The 22668-nt window shown below is 38.9% G+C and overlaps 1 protein-coding gene across 1 annotated transcript in view; it reads right to left on the bottom strand.

Annotated features, from left to right (window-relative positions):
• VWA8 (von Willebrand factor A domain containing 8) overlaps window positions 1-22668 on the bottom strand; it is a 278032-nt gene that overhangs the window by 79302 nt on the left and 176062 nt on the right. The window contains exons 27-34 of the mRNA XM_067563174.1: window positions 20125-20233; window positions 18895-19033; window positions 17214-17416; window positions 8043-8159; window positions 7306-7370; window positions 7080-7205; window positions 6216-6325; window positions 2836-2990 (exon numbers count right to left, since the gene is read on the bottom strand). Coding sequence (XP_067419275.1) covers window positions 2836-2990; window positions 6216-6325; window positions 7080-7205; window positions 7306-7370; window positions 8043-8159; window positions 17214-17416; window positions 18895-19033; window positions 20125-20233 — 1024 coding nt within the window. The remainder of the gene's footprint in view (window positions 1-2835; window positions 2991-6215; window positions 6326-7079; window positions 7206-7305; window positions 7371-8042; window positions 8160-17213; window positions 17417-18894; window positions 19034-20124; window positions 20234-22668) is intronic.

The following is a 22668-nucleotide window of genomic DNA, read 5'->3' as shown; positions in this document are numbered from 1 at the left end:
AGAGAGATTATATGGTACTGTTTCATTCATTTAAGATTTTCACCTTATTTGACTCTATGCTTTTTTTTTTTAAACATATAGTGCCACTTTTCCACCCGTGCAATTTACTCTATCAGTCCTATACATTTTGTTCCCTGATATTACTATGTTCCATTGATTTTCTTCATTCCACCCAGTTTGTGTGTGCCTATTATAGCAATATCCTCATTTAATGTCAGGCACTCCAGTTCACTTATCTTACTATTTAGACTTCTAGCATTTGTATACAAGCACTTATACATATTGTCAATACTAAATTGCTTGCCTTCATGTGTTATATTTAAATTTATCTTTTTACTTTTGACTGTTCCTCACTAATTCCACCTGTACTTTACCAACTTTTTTCCTATTCTCTATGCTAGGATATAGCGTTACCCCCCCCTTTAATAAATAAATACATCCCTAAGGGATATCTCCACCTGAACCATGTGCTCCTTCACACCTGTCAGTTTTCCTCCAGACCTTAGTTTAAAAACTCCTCTGCAACTTTTTTAATTGTACATGCCAGCAGTCTGGTTCCATTTTGGTTTAGATGGAGTCCATCCCTTCTGTATAGGCTACTACTTCCCCAAAAGATACCCCCAGGTCCTAATAAACCTAAATACCTCCTTCCAACACTGTTATCTCATCCCTGAATTTACACTTTGCAGTTCTGCCTGTCTTCTTGGCTTTACACAGGGAACTGGAAGCCTTTCAGAGAATAATACTATGGTAGTCCTGGACTTTAATCTCTTACCTAGCGGCCTAAATTGGGCCTCCAGGGTCTCTCTCCTTCCTTTCCCTATGTCATTGGTACCTACATGTACCACAACCACTGTCTCTTCCCCAGCACTACCTATAAGACTATCTTGATGTCTTGTGAGATCTGCTACCTTCGCACCGTACAGGAAATTCACCCTGCAGTTCTCTAGATCATCATAAACCCAACTATCCATGTTTCTAATAATCGAATCACCTACCATTGTTGCCTGTCTCTTCCTAATAACTGCGTCCCTGTCCCTAAAGGGATAACCCCAGTATGAGAGGATAACATGACATCATCTGGAAGGTGGGTCCCAACTATGAGATTGTTTCTTTCTGCTCCAGCTTGATGCTCTACTGCCCTGAGACTTTCATTCTTCTTAACAGCACAGGGGCTGTCAGACAGAAAGTGGGACAGCTCTCTTATGTCCCTTAAAGTCTCCACTATGTACCTCTCTGTCACCTATGCTCCTCCAGTTCAACCACTATGGCCTCAAGAGCCTGTACTCTGTCTCAGAAGGCTGTGAGTTGCTTGCACTGCACATACTCACAAGCCAGCTGCCCACACCAAGCAGGAGGACAAAAGCACACAAATCTTGTTTAAGAGATGTCAGGCTGCTGTGGGCGTCAGAATTGACTCTCTAAAGCTTTTTCAATAAAAGCATTAAGACGATGATGTCACAAAAGATTTTTACACCAACAATGTTTTAACATTCAACCAGGAAGAGAAAACATTTCAACAATTCAAAGTGTGATCAATCTATATAAAGGGGTTTATTTACAAACTGTTTCCCCAACCACGACATTCAATACACTGGATAAATGAGAACAGATATTTCAACCATATGTACTGACAACAGCCATTCGGTCTATACTACATCTAAAACTACTTAATGTCCATTTCCCAACATTCAGAAATATAGTTAAAACAAAGATATAATAAACACATGGAAAACAAATCTAGTCTAATTATATAAGATTTTAAATATAAATCAGATGACACTGAAATGCTACCCTGTAAAAAGTAAAGGGGGAAGTTTACCTGCTATTTTCCTAATCTATATTGGATTTCAGAATACTAACTAGCTTTTTTCTAATATCAGATAAAGGTTACATTCTCTTACATACCCTCACATATTATATGACCATAAAGATATTAGACCAATGGTCCTCATAGTTAAGTATCCTGTCTCTGATCTTGGCCAGTATGAGTTGCTTCATAAAATGTACTAAAACCCCATACTGGAAAGCTATTCAATAATATTGACTAACATTTCTTTCTAACCCAAGGCAGGTAGTGGTTGGTTTATGCAATGAAACATCAGGCCTACCTTGTGTAACTGTGGCTGATACTGTAATTATTCTTAGAAATATCTAGTAAGCTCTGTGCCTCCAAGTGCTATGGCAGTGAGTTCATAGCATAGATATTATGTACTATGTCAAAAAGTATTTCCTTTTATCAATTTTAAATCTGATGCCTTTTAATTCCAACAGGTGCCCCCTTATCCATTTATTATTAGATTGTAAACAGAACTACCGTAAAATCCTTCTTAATACCAAATATACCCTTATCATATCCCCTCCTGTTCATCTTCATCTTATGCTACATCTCTAGTCGATATATTCTCCCCCTCATATGCCTCTAATCATTTTCATTTCCCTTCCTGGATCTTTTCCATTTCTGCTATAAGATTTCTGAAACAGGATGATCAAAACCAACCACAGTATTCATGGTCAAGCACATCATCAATTTAACCACTGGCATTATAGTATGTTCCTGTAGTACATTCCAGCCTTTTTTATTTATTTTTTTTAAATACAGCCTGGCATTTCCTTCGCTGTATTGATTGCAGTTGCATACTGAGCAGATGTTCACACTGAATTGCCCACAACTATATTTATCTCATTTTCTTGAGTAGTTATATTTAATTAAAAGCCTTTCAATGTGTATGAGGAGTAAGACTGCTCCTCCCATGGCTAGAGCATGAAACAGCTCCATTGAATTTCATCTGCTTGTGTCACTATTATTTTACAATTCAATAATATTGTTTTTACCATAAGTTCTGGGAAGCCAACAACAATAGTAGCATAATTATTCACATCTGAGAGAATCCTGTTGGGAGAGCTGATCTTCTGTCCCACAGCTACACTTAAGTTCTCTGAAGATAGTTGGTCACTTGAAACTGTGTGTGGCACACACAAATCGGATGCTAAAGTGGGGAATAAAGTGATAAGCATTAAATCCAGATAAGCAAGAGGAACCAATTATCCTGACAAGCACCGAGTACTAATTACTACTATTCTTTTTATCATAATGCAACAAAAATGAAAAAAAAAGTAAAGATCTGTTTATGCTATGTTGTTACATACAAAAAACGAAGTTAAAAGAACATTGCAAACTAAGTAAAGTCAAGCCCACAAAAATTAGGAAAGCCTTAATTCTGCCAATTTGTGTTCATCTTATTCATTGAATGAGGTAGGGACTCCATGAAAAAATAGTATGTGATCATGTAATTAAAGCCTGGCATAATGTATATGCACAAAGGAGCAAAATTAAAGTTGTCGTTTCCTAATTTTTTACTTGGTTTTTCAAATAAATAACTTTCTTTTAGCACAGTATTTCTGTGTATAATTTCCTAGATTTTTGTGTTTTTGTTTTTTTTGGTTTTTTTTAAGGGAAAAGCACAATCAAATTCTATTATGTGCACCTGTAACAACCCCTCCACCCCATCATGAATCATCAGCAGGGTTTGAATCTGGAACCTTTAGCACTGCAGCATGGATGCTACTGATGCTACTAGAACTACAGGACTCACCATGTTAGCTGGCAGCAGCAGAAGGCTTTTTTTGTGATGTGGGGGTTGCCAGTTGCAGGTGCTGGCTCTGAGGACTGGTTAGGGGGAAGCCCAGTCTAACATGGATTTCTCTTGCCCCACTTCCAGACTGGGAGAATTCTGGCCCCAAGTATTGCTCCAAGAATGGGGATTGGCTGTGGGTGTCATATTATGGTTCTGGTGAGTGACTGGGGGGATGGGGAGGGCGCAGTCTGGCCAGTCTCTCTCTCCCCTGACTTGCAAGTTGGGGACCTCCTGTCCCATGTGGTGTAAATGGACTACTAGGGCTCTATACCCAGTCAAGAGTTTAGCAGGGAAGAAGTAGGAGGGCAGGAGTGCAGCTTAACTTTTCCCCTACCTCCCCTCTGCTACAGCTGCTTTGGCAGCGCTGTAGTGTTCTCGTTGTAGTGTGTGCTGTCCAGCATGAGTCCAGCCTTGGAATAAGAACATAAGAACAGCCATACTGGGTCAGAGCAATGTTCCATCTAGCCCAGAATCCTGTTTTCCAACAGTGGCCAGTGCTAGATGCTTCAGAGGGAATGAACAAAACAGGGCAATGTATTGAGTGTCCCGTCCCGTCATCCACTCCCAGCTTCTAGCAGTCAGAGGCTTAGGGGCATCCAGAGCATGGGGCTGCATCCCTGACCATCCTGGCTAATAGCCATTGATGGACCCCTCCATGAACTTATCTAGATCTTTTTTTAACCCAGTTATACTTTTGCCTTTCACAAAATTCCCCGGCAACGAGTTTCACAGGTTGACTGGGTATTGTATGAAGAAGTACTTCCTTATGTTTGTTTTAAACATGCTGCATACAAATTTCACGGGGTGACCTCTTGGTTCCTATGTTCTGTGAAGGGGTAAATAACACTTCCTTATTCATTTTCTCCACACCATTCATAATTTTATAGACCTCTATCATATCCCCTTCAGTTGTCTCTTTTCCAAGACGAACAGTCCCAGACTTTTTAATCTCTCCTCATCTGGAAGCTGTTCCATACCCCTAATAATTTTTGTTGCCCTTCTTTGTACTTCTTCCAATTCTAATACAACTTTTTTTGAAATGGGGCAACCAGAACTGCACCCAGTATTCAATATGTGGATATGCTATGGATTTACAGAGCAGTATTATGCTATTTTCTGTTTTTCCTACTGATTCCTAACATTCAATTAGCTTTCTGACTGCTGCTGCACACTGAGCAGATGTTTTCAGAGAACTATCCACAATGACTTCAAGATCTCTTTCTTCAGTGGTAACAGACAATTTAGACCCCATCATATTTTATATGTATAGTTGGGATTATGTTTTCCAATGTGCATTACTTTGCATTTATCAACACTGAATTTCATCTGACATTTTGTTACCCAGTCACCCAGTTTTGTGAAATCCCTTTGTAACTCTTCGTAGTCAGCTTTGGACTTAACTATCTTGAGTAATTTTGTATCCTCCACAGACTTTGCCACCTCACTTTTTACTGCTTTTTCCAGATCACTTACTACTGGGCCCAGTATTGATCCTTGGGCCAGCCCGCAATTTACCTCTCTCCACTGACCATTTATTCCTACTCTTTGTTTTCTATTTTTTAACCAGTTACTGATCCAGGAGAGGACTTTCCCTCTTATCCCATGACTCCTTAGTTTGCTTAAGAGGCTTTGGTGTGGAACCTTGTCAAAAGCTTTCTGAAAGTCCAAGTACATTATATCCACTGGATCACTTGATTGACTCCCACAAAAAATTGAAATAGATTGGTGGGCACAATTTTCTTATACAAAAGCCATGTTGACTCTTCCCCAACATATTGTGTTCATCTATGTGTATGGTAATTCTATCCTTTACTATAGTTTCAACCAGTATGTCTGGTACTGAAGTTAGGCTTACCATTCTGTAATTGCCATGATCACCTCTGGAGCTTTTCTTAAAAATTAGTGTTAACTTAGCTTCCCACCAGTCATCTGGTACAGAGGCTGATTTAAGCAATATGTAACCTATCAGAGTTAGCAATTCTGCATTTTCATATTTGAGTTCTTTCAGAACCCTGGGATGAATAACATCTGGTTCTGATGCCTTATTACTGTTTAATTTTTCAATGTATTCCAAAGCCTCCTCTACTGACAATGTTCAGTGATTGGGCAACATTTTTCTGAGGAAAATGGTTAAGAGAAGGAAAATGGCACGTTTTAATTTTTAATATCTCAGCCAAATCTGAATGAAATTTCATGGGATATAGAAAAGGCATTTCTGATGCCTAAGGGGATTCCTCCTTCTGAATATCAAAGTCTACTACAAACAATGGAGGTCTGAGAGCTCCTCAAACAAAAGGTTGCAAAAATAATTTATAATGGAAAGTATTAGGCAATCTAAATAAAGGGGTTGCTACCAGCGCCCCCTAGAGTGTCTGTTTCTCAAAATTTCTGAGGTATTTTAGTCAAACAATTCTAAGCCCATGTATGGAATTTTGCTATCTTTTTTGAAACAACGTTATGACAGACTAAAAATCAGACATGAAATTATTCAAACATCTAAAGTACAAGAATGTTGTTTGTACAGGCACAATCTCAGAGATGATAAAAAAAAGAATGAGATAGGTCTTCGCTGAGTACCTGTTGTTAAACCAAAGCCCTTGTCAACTGGATCTTCAGTCAATGCATGCAGCTGGCAAACTCCACTCTCTTCAGATACCATATGTGCTGGCTTGGTTAAAAGAAATTTCCTGTAAACAATACAGACTTATTAAAGAATGGTGCAACACTAAACAAGAATATCTATTTGTTAAATAGTAAAAATACTATATACTTCTATAACAAGGATATCAACATGCTTTACTTAAAATTAATTAAGCCTCACAATGCCTGTGAGGTAGGAAAGCATTTATTTTATCTAGTTTACAGGTAGAGAAAGTAAACCACAGAAAGGCAGATTTGCTTATGGTAACTATTTATACACTTTCATTTATTGTGAGGTTAAACGGAAATTGGAAAATAGAGTGTTTGTTTGTTTCATTACACTATGAAGGAAAGTAACTGGGAGAACAGACTAATGAGTCAGATTTTCAGTTAGTCATACTAATATTTTCAAGGACCTAATCTATACAGGCATAAATACCAGCTGTGTAAAATGTGGTATCAGTGTGGACATAGCCAAATTTGGTATAGATTTTCAGAGGTGCAAATATTACACACTCTCAACTCTGGATTCACAAATGCAGTTTGGATATGGGCAAACCTGCACCTCTAAGAAATCTGACAGTAGGCACCTAACAATAGAAGCAAAAAAAAAAATGTTTGTGTGCACATCAGGCATTTGTGCAGGTAGGTTAGGTACACACAAATATCGGTGTGCAGCTGCAAATATTGCCAAATATCTCCAGCTGTTCTATGTTTGTATAGCACTTAACACAGGGGAGCCTGATCCATGACTTGGGCTGCTAGACGCTATCAAACAAATAATGAATTTGGTTAACTTACTGATTTGTTTTGCTTTCCACCAAGAGCCAATTGTCTTCAGCCACTAGGAAAACGGATTTGAGATTGATAGGTAGTGAGATAGTATGAGTTTGACCCTCCAGTACATCCAGCACAATAAGGTGGTTTCTGTGAAATGTAAACCAAGAAAACAATTAGTAGGCAGAGAATGTAAATGACAACATCTATTTTTTAATATAAAAATATGTAATTTACAGTTAACTCTCACCCTTCTTCTTTGTAGAATACCAGCCAGTTTTTATGTGAAAACTCTCTGCACATTTTGTGACTGATCTAAAAAAAAAATGCATTACACATCAATTACAGTTTGTCAGGTCAGTCCCCAGTAGTTTACCCTGACTCCTTACATTTATAATTATGCTTTTTCCTGGTTACAAAGCTCAGAAATTAAAATATTTGGCCAAGATTATCAAAAAAGTGTGCCTAATGTTAGGTCCGAAGCCCACATTTCGGCACCTAAATAGGTGGCCTGATTTTCAAGAGTGCTGAGAATCAAACGGCTCCCACTGAAGTCAGACCAAATTTGCTAGTTTTCCTTTAATTAAGTAACTCACCATGTTAGCTGCATCTCAGAGCATCTTTTCTTCCAGTCCAAAATCATAACATTGAATCATATTAAAATGAATTGCAGCTCATTCTGTTCTGGGCTAAACAGAACCACAACAGCTTGTAACGAAATGTTCTGTAACTCTTAACCTAATATGTGAAAGGGTTTTGTTGTAAAATTTACATATCCCTAGACAACATCCCTTGTTTATTGCCTTTCTATTTTGTAATGATGATATATTTTGTTTGTACAAAACTGAGAATTCAAAAATATATAGTAGTGCACAATATGCTGTTTGGTCCATGAAAAATAGAAAGGAAACTATGCTGCTATCATGTCCGTAAAACTGAGCTCTGATAAGTCTGGTGTAGTATAGCCAGGAAGTTGCTATTCCTCACCGGCTCTTCCTTGCTACCCCACCAGGATGCTCTCTTCGGAACCTCCTGTGTATCTGGTGAGAGTAAAAGTCGATGAATGGCACCCGTGTTCGTATTCAGCAACAAGACAACATCAGTCTGTAAACAGAAAGGAGAGCATTACCTCCAGTCTTCTTAAAGCCCGCAGCATCAAGTCTACCTGAAGTGTCTTTTCCCTTTGCAACTGAAGATATGTAATGTCACAATGAAATTTAATTTGGGAAGTATGAATTGGATTTTATTTTGCTGGAAAATTGCACACTGGATCCTCTGTTCTAACCAAGCTGATCTCAGTACAGGACTGATGGAGTAAGGCAAAGGTGCAACTTAACTGATAATGGTTGGTTCAGATGAATGGAATCCTATTTTAAATTTCTATGTTTTATTCATATTGAAAAAATCAAATTTGTTTGTTTATAGAGTTTACATCAATACTTATAGGGACCTATGGAAATCTAATGTTAATTTACAGTGGCCTAAATGATTTATGCACTTAAGGCTTTTTCAGCCAACTACTGGGGAAAGTCTTACCACCTTTGTTCCTTCTATCTTACTAAAAGATTTGGCTGCAACTCTGATGTGTTTCCTTAACATTAGGCTAGAGCAATAGAGCCCCCACCAGAATATTTAAATCATATGGAAACTGAAAACCTGTTATATGGGAAAAAGACAAGCTAAAATTTGATCTTATTGTGTGGCCACTGTATTTATTTTTTAAAAGGTTCTTAAGTTGTTCTAATGCATTAAACTTTTAAGAACTCAAGAAAACGATCACAGAGAGCCAACCTTAATTGTTCTAAATTAAATTTTAAAAGCTACAAAAGAATAAGCTAATTAATTGTATTGTATTTCATTACTTCATTAATGTCCTGGAATTAAATCTTGGTCATTCCGTGAAATGCTACGTTCGTCTAGATTTTTTTAAAGAACATATTAAAAGTCAACTGTATGTGTGCCAGTGAAAGATAAGGGATTAAAAAGTTGAAGTCGACAAGATTCTCCTAAATAAAATATGTACTAACTCAATCTGAGTCACAGTTTTTCCTGATTGTGGGTAACCTTCATATTTTCTCTAGGGCTGTTATTTTAGAGGAATGATCTTTTTATTTTTAATGAAAGCCTATTGTAGCTAAATATGGTAAAGCATTTAAAATGTTATCATGACATTTGGAGCATTTGGGAAATTCAGCTGCAACTCAAATCTTCTAATAAAAAAAGAATTTGTTAAATGCTCATGTATTCCAACCCAAATCATAGAAATATGGCTAAGCAGGAAAAGGAGAGGGTTTGTTTTGGATTTTGGTTTACTGCCATTTTATATTTATATACTTCTGCATCAGCATAGCTGAACTGAAGAAATGCACTAACCTTCCAAGACACAAAAAATACATATGAATCAGTTATGTTCTTCTACTTAGAATTAAGGTTATGCATGCAGTTGGCAATATAAAAAGCCTCTCTACTCCAACCCTTTTTATGTTAATAGTTTCCTTCTGTGTTAAGTGACCAATGGCATATTCTGTCTGTGTTTAATAATAGAATTTTGCGTCACTTGTGAACACATCCAACTGCATTTCTGGCAATCCTTCAAATGGGATGGAAAAAGATGCTGATGTGCAGTTCCATTATGTTTGCTCTCGACTGGGAGAAAAGCAACCTTTGGGTGACCTCATGACCCCGATGTCTGGAATTCCAAACTTTGGACAGATGTAATAACCAGTCTCATGAGGTGGCGTTCTTTTATTTTTAGTGACTGAAAAGTTTTCCTTCTCTTACTGCTGTTTTTATGTTAGTTAGGAGTTTCCTCTTAAAAGTCCTTAAACCAAACAGGGCTGTGATTTCACTGCTGGGAGAAGTCTCAATGTTCTTGTAGGCACAGTGGGGAGCGGCCACAGATAAAAGTAGTAATTTAAATATTTAACCCTCACTTATTTCCTCCTCTTTAGCCATCTTACTTGCCCACAACAAAATTTCCTGTTCGTTGGTCCTTAACTCAATTCCCAGTTTCCCCCTTATATGCCTCCCCCAGACACAACCATGCTCACACACACATTTTCTTCCTCCCTTGTAATTTATGCCCCACCCCTAGGAAACACATTTGTGCAACAAATTCAAATATTCCTCTTCCTTCAGTTATAAATGAGACTTTCTTTCTGGCTCATGGGCCTTGCAAAGTAAACCTCTCCCTGCAGTGTGTGCTCCCAAAACCTCCTTTACACAGACAGCTTCTAGCACTGCTACCTGCAGACCTGTGCATCTCCAGTTACACTGACACATTTAGCAACCCTATCACTGTATATCAGGTAAAAGAGAGGTAGAGAGAGAGCATTGCTCTTTTAGTTCAAGTGCAAGAAGTCTGTGTATTGAATCTGAAGATCCTGGGTTCCAACCCTGCTGATCTCCCATCTGGGAAAAAAAATAGTATGTGAACCTATAACTCTCACAATGCATACACAAAAGCAGGCAGAAGCAAGATTTGCTGAAGCAAACTGAAAACTGTTTTTTCCCCAAACCGTGGGTGTCTGTACTTGTAAATTTAGGGCTTGTCTACACGGTGGGGTAATGCACTCTGCAGGAATTTTTAGTTCCTACCAGCAGGGTCTGCATGGACCAATTAATGTGCAACCCATTAGTGTGCTTTAGAAATCACATCCCTGTAGAGTGCATTACCCACCATGTAGATAAATCCTTAATGAGCTTTTAAAAAACCACTTTTATTGTTTGTAAAATATAATGTGAGAACCTTAGAATATTTCTAGCCATTGAAATGATTTTATATTGCAAAATGTTGTATTTACAAGTAAATTATTATGCTGGGTTAATATCAGTTTTGTTGTATTTTTACAGCTTGCATTTCGGTTAATGAGATCTATCCAATAAGAACAAGAACAAGATGGGGCACTTGATTGTACAGTATGATTTTAGGAAGTTGAGAGCAATGCATGGGAGATTTTTTTCTCTGTGTCAGCAAAGTACCTTGTGTAAAATCCACTAAAGTCAGAACTTGATTTAATCAGTTTATCTTTCAAGAAAATAAATCTTTCCCTGAAGAGCTAAAGACCCCTGCTAAGCAATGTGAACTCCTTCTCCACATGAGAGTCATTATGGATCTACCACCAAGATTCAGGTGGGGAAGGTGAAGCCCTCATAAACTACCAACTGAAATGTTAGACGTGAGAGGGATCAAAAAAAGACCATGCTAATCACTGAGGTCCTCAGGCCATTCAGGAGAACGTGAGTCTCTCCCATCTCTCTCCCAAGGAAATGTGGGGTGTGGCTTAAAAGTTGGTAATCCCCACATATACGCAATTAAGTTAAAACCCTAACAAAGTACACGTTAGTAAAATTTTATCCAGGACAGGAGGAAGAAGTTAAGGACTTTTATTTTAGTGCAATGCTCTTGATTCAATCCAGATGGACATTATATGAGCAATAATAAATAGCAGCAGTTCGTCTGCACAGTCATGGATATAGTTGTCTCATCCTTTCCACTATAATTATCTATTTAAGGGTGTTTTATAATTGAGTCATAAATGTTCTTCTCAAAAAATGTTTTAATAAAATAGTGATTTGGAAAGTCACTACTCTGTCATACTGTTTAGTTACTGGGGTATTTTTAAACGACAACAACAGAAGCGGAAACAGAGATTTGATTTTATTTTATTTTTAAAGTGGTTTTTGTTTTCCTTCAAGATTTTAGTACTTTTTGGCCCTTTTTTTAATGTTCATAATACTAATACTCCTGTTTATCAGCAAACAGTGAAGGACTGGAAGCCTGGTTTATGTAATGGAGGAGGGAGAAAAATTGTTTTCCTTAAGCTCTGAGGATAGGACAAGAAGCAATGGGCTTAAATTGCAGCAAGATTGTTTTTTTGGTTGGACACTCGGAAAAACTTCCTGTCAGGGTAGTTAAGCACTGGAATAAAGTGCCTAGGAAGGCTGTGAAATCTCCATCTTTCGAGATTTTTAAGTGCAGATTAGACAAATATCTGTCAGAGATGGTCTAGATAATGCTTGGTCCTGCCATAAATTCAGGGGACTGAACTAGATGACCTTGCGAGGTCCCTTTCAGAACTAAGATTCTATGATTTTCTAAAATCTCCCGATTTTTTTTGAACGCCTGAAGTGTGGAATATTGTCTTTCTTTCCACTTTTCACATCAAAAGTCAAGTGAGAAAATGCCACCACAGAGATATTCCTCATCCTCATGGAAGCAATGGGCTCTGCTCACTCTGCCTGATATGAAACTAAGAAGATTAAATGAGTAGTGAACTTGGGGAGAGCCCAAATCAAAGCTCCAGACCGCACAGCAGTGGCCATCAAGGTTTTACCATGTAAATGCCTGGTTCCTTGGTGCCCCATGTTGGGCCTTGCATTGAGCAAATTATTAAATTATTATGCCTCCACTGGTGACAAATTAAATATAATCCATGCCGATTAATAATATGCTACGTGAGCAGATCATACTCCTTAGGTTTTTCTGTATAAAGGGCAAGAAATCAATTGTTATAGAAGACTCAAGTCATTTTTGACGGGGTGCTAAACATACACAGGCATTCTACATCCAAATTGTCAATTTAGTGAAGTACATTTTAAGAATCAATGAAGATCTAGTTTAATCTTAACTTTGTATATGAAATCCTAAGATAATGCAAAACACACAGTAATATTATTGTTAGTATATTATTTTCCGGCATGATAATTAGGTTTATTTTTAGAATGCTTTCGTCCAACTGTGGCACTTGCTGAGAAAGACAAGACTGAAGTTGTTTTTGGTCAGAGAAAGAAGGTTATAGCTGAACTGAAGTCAACAGCACTGAACCACAATAGTCAGCCTACAGTACAGTCTTTATATCAGTTTTTAATTCAGACTTTTATTGAAAAAATGCATCCTAGAAGGACAGACTTTATCATTGTGTAAAACCAATCACTGAGTTAACTGCCTATGGCTTCACATAGATAAAATGCTCCTTCTCCTCCACAAAGAGATTTAATACTACTGCAATTTGGTTACAAATAAAACTAACAAGACACTTATTTTCATTTGAGGAATTTCAGAAGTTTAGAAATATAATGGGAGAATATTGTTGGGCTCTGCCTTCAGAAAATGTCCAGCATTCCAAACATTCGCAGACACTCAAGGCACAAGATCAAGTGCCATCTGTTTTACAATTTCCTGTACTGATGTTAGTCAGAGAGGGCAAAGCCTTGTTTTGAACTGAACAAACTTGTTATGAGCTTCCCAAAATAGCTCAAATAGTACCTTACAGCTGATCAAGACAACTCCATTGGCAATGATGACAGAAAGATAGCTTTTGGATGAAAATTGGGAAAATGCATTTCTAGGGGCTCAATTCAATATGTAGGTATTCTGCAATCCTTTGCACAAGGTTTCTGGGAAAGGCTGCCATATTTATTCTACCACAGTAGGACACTTTTCCATGCCCCTCCAGTATTATTTTTGCTGGCATCACTGCAGTACACAGCATAGCAGCAGAAGGACCAAGTCTATACCCAGACGCTTGCAGTATCTGCTGCCTCTGTTACCCTCAGGAGATTGATATCACATAGGATCATCTAGGTAGAAGTTTTCATTACAAGTACTCATACCACAAACAATAGAGCATGTGATTCCCCCATCCATGGTGATTTCTGGATCTCTCAGCTACTGTTTCCCTAAAATGCTTGTGGTTTGGTTGATAGGGATCAGCACTGACCTCAGAATCTGCAAGCCCAAGGTGACTACTACCAGCAGCGTTAAGGGCAGGAGGGTGGAGTTCCTGTGTTCTCTCATGGACACAGACCCCCTCTCCCTCCCCGGAACAGCCTCGGACAAAGACCACACTTTGGGAGACTTAATGCTGGTCCCTGGTCTCCAAACACCATCCATGTTGCTAAGGGGAGGAGGCACTATCCACCTGCCCTCCTGTGCCTCCACGACATGGGTTGCCCTCAAGTTAAAGCACAAGGCTCGTCACCCATGCCACTGGGCCATATTCACCATGCCTGAAACAGCAAACAGGTTCATTGAATACCTAGGGATACTAATTATGTTCTTGTTGCACTTCAGTGTTATAAGGTGAGTGATTTTTAAATAGCAACTTTGTACTAGACCCAGGGTATAAACGGACAATGGTTGCCTTGTGCTTTGCATGCCTTACAGTGGAAAACCTGGCCTTTAGCACATCCTCCACACCTGCAGAGAGGCTTTCACAGATGAAGGCAAAAGAGAACGTGTTGATGACATGTTCAATAAGATAATGAACATCCCAGGAGCAAGAGCGTGCCATGCAGGATGAGGTGCTGCCGGTTATGAAGGACCAATCAGACATGTTGAGGCGTCTGGTTGAGCTTCAAGAAAAGCAGCGTGAGGCTAGACTCCCTCTGCAGAATGGTGCTATTCCCAATCCCCTGCCCCAAACGTTCCAGGAGTCGGGGGGAGAGAGGGGAGAAGTAGCAGTATCCCTTCCACTCAACACCAGGGGAGAGTACTAAGAACAAAAGGAGGCCATTTAGAGATCTCTGATGGACAAGACTTCTTTGCTTCCACAGACAAGCTGACTTGCTTTCTCCTCTCCCAATTTTATCACATCATTTGCCTAAGGTTCAATTATTTTCCTGCTCTTTCAGTTTCTTTATGTTTCTGCAATAAAAGTCAATATTTTGAGAATGAAATACTCTTTATTTATTTGAAGCAGAGAGATCTGGGGGGGAGGAAGATAAACTTCAGTGAAACTGATGCACTAGAGGGGATGGTCTGTGACGGCACAACATAGATAAGCAGCACACGTTACTGTGGCTCACTACTGAAACAGGTTTTTAAATCTTCATGGAGATGCAGAACTCCTCATTGGGCTCTTCTTACTGCCCTGGTATCTGGCTGCTCAAAATTAGCTGTCAGCCTTTCTGCCTCCACGTCCCCCCCTGCAGAAACGTCTCTCACTTTGCATCACAGATATTATGGAGCACACAGCAGGCAATAGCAATGGGGATATTCCTTTCGCTGAGATCTAACCTAGTAAGCAAACTGCGCCAGCAAGCCTTTAAGCATCCAAAGGCACATTCCACCACCATTCTTCACTTAATCAGCCTATTGTTGAACCATTTGCTGTCCAGGTGGCCAGTGTATGGCTTCATGAGCTATGGGAGCAAGGGGTAGGCTGGGTCTCCCAGGATTACTATGGGCATTTCAACATCATCAATGACTATTTTGTGATCTGGAAAGAAAGTCCCTGATTGCAGCTTTCTGAACAGACCTTTGTTTCCAAAGATGCATGGCTATGTACCTTTCCTGGCTATCCCACAATGATGTTGGGGAAATGCCCCCTGTGGTCTACCAGTGCTTGCAAGACAATTGAAAAGCATTCTTTTCTGTTTATGTACTTTTTGGCAAGTTGGTCTGGTGCCAAGATAGGGATATGCATGCCATCTATCCCTTCACTGCATTTAGGAAACCCCAATGCAGGAAAACCATCCACTATGTCCTGCACATTGCCCAGAGACACTACCCTTCTTAGCAGAAGTCAATAAATAGTCCTGCACACTTGGATCACAACAGCTCCTACAGTGGATTTACCAACTCCAAATTGATTCCCCACTGATTGATAGCAGTCTGGCGTTGCTAGCTTCCACATGCTTCAGGTCTGGAGAAACTTCTGCACAAAGTTCCCAGACAGCGGCCTTCTGCATCTGAAAGTTCTGCAGCCATTGCTCATCATCCCATAACTGTATAACAGTGCAACCCCACTAGTCAGTGCTTGTTTCCTGGGACCAGAAATGACGCTCAACCATGTTCAGGTGCTGCGTGACTGCCAGCAACAACCGGGAATTGTTTCATTCTATGGCTTGCAGCAGGGCTGCTTGAAGGACATCGCAATGTTCCACGTGGCAGCTCCTGCTAAGCTCTGGAAATACTGCAGGATAAGGTGCGAGGTGTTTGTGATGCTCACAACAAGAGTGCACTGCTGAGCAAGCGCCATGGTTCTTGGGCCATGATGTACGCGAGGCTAAACCAGGCTTTTGAAAAAAGGCACGGAAGAGCATGGAATGTTTGCCATTGATATCAGGGTTGGGAGGGAGGGAGGGAGACAGAAAACTGCATCATGGGGAGATCGAAGCCAGGTTCCCATTCCACCCTGCAACAATGTTTTGGTCCCATGGATCATTGCAAGCCCTTCCCATAACCCCCTGAGGCTGGTTGCACTGTGGGATAGCTACCCATGGTGCACTGTTCTCTGCATCAATGCCAGCGCTGCTAGTGAGGACGCACTCCACCGACACAATGAGTGTGGTGTGGACACGACCGACCAACTCAATTACTGCGGCGGCTGCATGTCAACTTAAATTAAGTCAACTTAACTTTGTAGTGTAGACATGCCACAGGTTTCCCCTGCTCATTTGAGACTCCCAAACTCAAATCATAATCTCCTTTTCCCCCCTCCAATAATTCTCAATCTACTTTTACCACTAACAGGATTAATGTTGCAGAAGTACACAAAAGCATACAGCAGGGGTTCCCAACTCGTGGCCTTTCAGAGTGGCCCACTGCTTCCCTCTCGCTGGCTGCAGAAGGGAACAGCTGCCTAAGTACGCACATGGAGCGCATTGCCAGTGCAGGCTCCTTGCTGCAGCCAAGGGGATGGGAGATCAGCACTCCCCTCCCTCTGGCTGGAGCACGGAGCACGGCAAAGCACTTTGCCTGCTGGAGCCAGAGGGAGTGGAGCACTCATCTCCTGTCCCCCTAGCTGCAGGACCCAAGTGGCACACACGGTTTCCCTGCTGCAGCCAGGGAGATGGGAGATACTCCTAGCTGAACTTCTTTCCTCTGGCTGCAATGGAGGAGAGGGGGCTGCTGGCAGACACTGGTGGCCCTTCAGGGTTGTAAAAATCATATTTGTGGCCCTCGAGCCGAAAAGGTTGGGAACTACTGGCATGGAGTAAACCAACCTAAGCACTGCTAGAAAAAGTAGAGTTGAGGGAACCCTCTCTAAAGGTAGAGACAGAAAGAGAGAGCAGTTAGACTAAGTATTCAGAAGTGTGCATATTAATCCAAGCTATCTCAACCTTCAGAAGTTGAGGAATCCCAGGGATCCTACTCTTGCAGTACTACTTTCCTCACAACCCAGCATGAAATAGGATATGTTTTTATTTTACCTTTTCTTCATGTAGAATCACTTGCTCTTTAAGTGGATTTCCCAGAGGTGCCACAGTCACAAAGGGTTGCCATACGCTTCCAACTGTTCTTGGGAAGATGTCATAAAAATCCACAAAGTATCCATTTTTACTAGATACATTCATGAAGTATAAGGAAACTGGATTGCATGTAGCCACATAGAGCATATTTTCAGTCTCATCTTCTGAAATAGGAAAATAGGAAAAATTAATTAAAATAAAATATTCTCCCATGATCCAAAATCATGTTAACCAGCTGATTAACTGAAAACTGAATGATGCTATTGTGGGAATACGGCAACATATTTAATACATAAATCAATACATAATCAATACATGTAGGTCCAGGTACTACTCTCAACCTACAGCAGCATTCCCATCGATGACAAAGGGAGATTTGTACATAAATCAAGGATAGGGTGTGGCCTATATATAATAACTAAACTTTTAACAGACAAGTTGAGTTATCTGCTTCACACTGACTAGTAACTACCTGCACAAGTATTCCAAAAGATACTTGAGTAGCAGTCCAAGACATGAAACTGACTTCCAAATCAATTGTTATAGACTCTAGTTATATGAATACTTATAACCAGAAACCTGTAGAGCATACACAAATTTACTTATAGAAGTTTCTGAGAGAGAGAAAACTATAATAAAAGTTTTCAGATCCAGACTTAAAAATGTGTCCACTTCCTGGAACTAACATACCCGATCACTTAATAATTCTAGACAAGATGAAAGGAAGCCTCACATGGGGAGTGAAACTCTACAACACTTTTTTACACTCCAGACATTTCTCAGCATCAAATTAAAACTGTGTAATTTCTCTTATGATGTCATCAACATTTTTATGAACATGCTTAGAAAGTGACGCCACAATCAGAAAAAGGCAGCGCTGTCAGTTTTAGTTACTTTAGTATGTTTACAATGTACAATAAATTACAGCCACAAAATTCCATTTGATAATATATCATAAAATAACGGTCAGAAATATCCCTACCATGTTGTGATTCACATTGGGACATATATATAATGTAATTAAATAAGGTAAGGTTGATTCAGTAAGAAAGGACATTGGATCAGTGTAAGCACCAGAAAGGCAACACAGAACTTTGCATGCTAAAGTCTTGCATTAGAACTGGTTTAACTAGGGAGAGGCAAAGATAGAAGAAAGAATTTTAAAATTCATTTTGAAACAATCTATGATATAAAATAAAAATTATGTACACTTTGAATTATGTGTCTATATTTCACTTTAGAGCCAAATCTCTTTCACAGTTTACATTAATCACCAGCATGTTTTAATGGAATTAGACTCCCATTTCATGATTGATTGTTTTTGCATTTTGTGTTTTTGACTTTTTAAAAAAAAGTTAAATACAATGAAGAGAAAAGCAAGCAATATTATTTTTTTCTATTTCTCATGCAGGCCCCACAGTATAGGTTCCCAGAAATGCATTCTCTATGTTATCGCGCGTTCACTCAATGCAAAAATGTGATATTGCTTTTGCATATTCCAAAAAAGGGATTACAAACTGCATAGTACTGAATGTTAAGGACCAGTTATGATCTCATCTGTCCAATTTCTCATGGTCTCCAGTGTATCTTATATGGTACAATAAGAGAGATCATTACAAAAGATACAAATATTTTACTGTACCTTGTGCTACAGCAACATCACAGACTAAGTTAACCTCATTCAAAGGTAGTGTCCAAAAAGCAAGTTCTTCTGTGAAACTGAGGGACCTTGCTTCATGCCGTTCCAGTGGATATCCCTGAACATTTAAATATACTGGACCCTAAAAGAAAGTGATGAGCATAAAAACTAGATATTTTATTTCACTCACCAACCTTTATAAATTCTAGGAGTTTTCCTAACATTTTCTATTGCTTTTAGCACTAAATGCCACACCAAGCATTATAAACAAAAGAGGAAGGCTTATGTTTGGGAAGGAACCAGACTGCTTTTTCTGTAAACCCTCTGTATCCCTCAAGGAACCCTGAATATCCTGCCACTGTTTCCCACATAATATACAAGCCATGCTGTCCCCCTCTCTTGAGGCTACATATTTCAATTACTGCATCTATCTAGTCCTGGGGGACTGTATGGAACTTAGTTTGGAACCATGATCCTTAATCCCATGGAGGAGGGGTCACATTGCCTGGAGTGTTTTTATTAATTAATGAAAGATTGGAGCACAGTGCATATATGCAAGGAACTTAATTCTGAATTTCTTGATTATGGAAGGTTTAAAATACCAAATTTAACATTACACTAACAGTTTTTCCCCCCAATTGAAGTAATAATTAATAAATCTAGGCCAAGAAATTGGGTTTGTAGGGGATGTGGATTAGGTTCAGCCTGGAGGCCAAATCAGACCAAAGGTTCAGATTCAGATTTGATAGATACAAAATGTCAGAAGAATTCAGCTGCATGTGAAATGAAACTAGAAAACTTTGCAATTTTAGATCTCATCCAGACGAGTTGTGTGATCTGGGAATTGAAACTAGATGTCCCCATCCATCCATGCCTGCTTCAGGGAGTCACTAAAATTGGCATTGTCCCCTTCACAACAATACCTCTGCAAGAGCTTTGGAACTCAGCCGTGCACTCTCACAGTACTCCTTTCACTATATGTTCTGCACATAAGCGCTCACAAGACAAGACCCCACAGCAACTCATCTTGCAGTGTGGATTTACAAAATAGTCTACTTTTTTTTAATCTGTACAATTAATGCAGCTTTTATTTCATTACAAAAATCAACTCAGATTCTTATTTCTGCAGGAAATGAGCCGCATCTATTTATTAGATCATAATCAGGGTGATATTATATTGCTGTGAAGAAAAAGTGACTAATCAATATTTTTAAGCATAAAAAAGACACAAACCTTTATATTTAACTGATGAGTTTCTGTTGGACACAGTAGTTTCTCCTGTGCATTCCCTGATTGATTGATTCTCCAGTAGCCCACAAATTTATGGTCTGGCAATGGTAGCCTGTCAAACAACATATGAACAAAGAAACATTTATCCCTGTTAATTTGCAATTAACAAGGAATACATCATCTAATCACAGTTTTTTTCTAACAGGCCATTTTGATGATTATTTTGTTGAAAATGTTCCTTTGCTGAAACATTCTATTTCTTTTAAAAGGCAAAAATTTCAACTTTCTGAAACACAAGTAATCTCAGGATCTAAAAAACATACTAAAGGAAGGAACCTTTCACAGACCATGCCCTGAAAAGAAAAGCTTTAAAAGTTTGAGTTGTCTGAGCTATGCAGCAAAGCATATTCAGTGGTCTCTTGATCAGTTTTATTCAAACAGGATAACAGAATGCGTGGGAGGAGCTCCTCTAAGTGACATGTTTCTCTAGGAAAACTGCATAATGAGTATAGTAAACGTTGCATCAGATTATTACTGCAAGAAGCAGCAATAATTTCTGTTGTATGTTCTCCGACACCCAGTGGATAGGTCACACAGTACAGAAAATGACTGTATGCCCATTGCCTAACTATGCTGCCACAATTGGACTGTATCACAAGGAAGTGCAGAAGGACAGTCCCTTCTGTATGCCCTATTGGTGGTATCTATATGGAGGGTGTATGGTTTCTCATGGATGCTCAGATTCCACTACTTTTCATGGTCTTCTGCTCACAACACAATCCTTGCCAATCCTGCAGAAAAGGTGGGGAAATTTGCCTAAACTGTGAATGATGTTCTTGAGCTCATTTGTTTCCTTCTGGTGTTTTTCATTCAGAAGAGAACATGTGGGCCACTGTCAAAAATAATTTCTGTAATAATTGAAAATATTGGCATATGATAAAGTTGTTTCACAGCAAACAAGAATACACACATTTTTGTTCTTCCTCTACTTTCCCTCAAATGATTTGCAACTACCAGTAAAATGATTTAAAGTTTTGTTAATGTAGAATAATTAAATTAAAACTTATAAACTGATATGTTAAGAGATAGTATCAGAAATCTTCCTTTAGGTCTCTCTTATTTGGGACTAGTTGGCATGTAGCATGTATTTAATTTGCTTTTGGCGTAAGAAAGTTAAAAGAGCATGTGCAAGATATTTCTAGACACTATTTAATCCTCTTTCATTATTGCGCAGTTACAAAACTTGGCATGAGAATAGAAGACATCCACCTCTCCCACCTTCTAAAAATACATCTCTGAAGTCTATTTTAAGTAAGTATTCCAAGACTGTTTGTTAATTCTGTGCTTGATCTCACTTGTTCTATTTGTCTGTGTCTGTTCCTACTGTTAGAATTATTTAAAAATAATAGGCTTTGCAGTTAAAGGAGGCTTGTTTCTTCTAGATATTTTTTTCAGAGAGGCGCCTAAACCAAAATCCTAGGTCTGAGCACACCTGAACTTTGGAGAAGTTAAAATATTTCTCTATTCCGATTTTAGGAATGAACAATTATATTTTCTAATCTTTCTGAATAGCACACAAAATAGAAATTAAAATCTTCTGATAATTGTTCTGCCAATGTACCTCAATCAGCCTGGAGGGGCCACCTCTTGGGGTGAGAGAACAGTTCAAGCTCCATGACCATTCAGTCCTTGGCCCATTTGCTGAGACTCAATAAAAGTTGCCAAAGAGTTTTTGTGATATTGAATTAGGAAATGGATTGAAACCACCAAATCATTTCACGTAGGTCAATGTTTAGCTATAAAATGGTAATGACTTTTGGTGATGCAATCTGGGCTGAATTCAAACCAGCTTGACAAACTGTATTTTCCATTGCATTTTATTCCCTAGTTAACCAGCTTCCAGAAGACAGCTTTTATGACCCTGCACCTATTTACAACAACAGTCAAGATCAAGGTTTGAGAACTATATTTCTTGTAAATGCTTCTTATCTTCAATTTCACCTTGTTCAATTTGCAGTGTGAGGTCTGTTTTTGACATTGACTGGAAAAAGAAGAATTTTTTTAAATTAAACTATTCACGGTATCTCAACCTTTTTCATGTTTCCTAACCATTCTGGCCAGTTTCCTCCCATATTAGTAGAAATTAAGCCAGAATCAAAAGAAATGCAAGTATGACACAGGTCAGGGTTATGGCATTCAACACAATCATTAACAATTTATTCAGGGTATACTCTTTAATGCACATATAACCCCAAGACAGATGCATTTATGCACAGAGGAGCATAGAGTCAGTCACTAGAATGGCATGTTGGCTTATTAATTAATGTAAATTTCACACTAAGAGTTTTGCTTTGGATTTCAAAATGATTTTCTGGGTTTGATCAAAAATATTTTTTGTTATGAAAGAAGTCCATTAATTTAAATTTCTCTGTGGGTGCTATGAACTTGGTAACCACTGACATAACTTAAAATCAACAGTGTCTTTAATCTTTTCCTGCCAGCATACAATCACAACGATTTCATAAGGACTTAGATTTTAGTTTTGAA

This window comes from Emydura macquarii, unplaced genomic scaffold (assembly GCF_026122565.2).
Source record: "Emydura macquarii macquarii isolate MOO-44397 ecotype Brisbane River unplaced genomic scaffold, CSIRO-AGI_Emac_v2 contig_2473, whole genome shotgun sequence".
NCBI classification, from domain to species: Eukaryota; Metazoa; Chordata; order Testudines; family Chelidae; genus Emydura; species Emydura macquarii.
The sequence above is the reverse complement of the archived record's forward strand: the minus strand, read 5'-3'. Positions and strand labels throughout refer to the sequence as shown.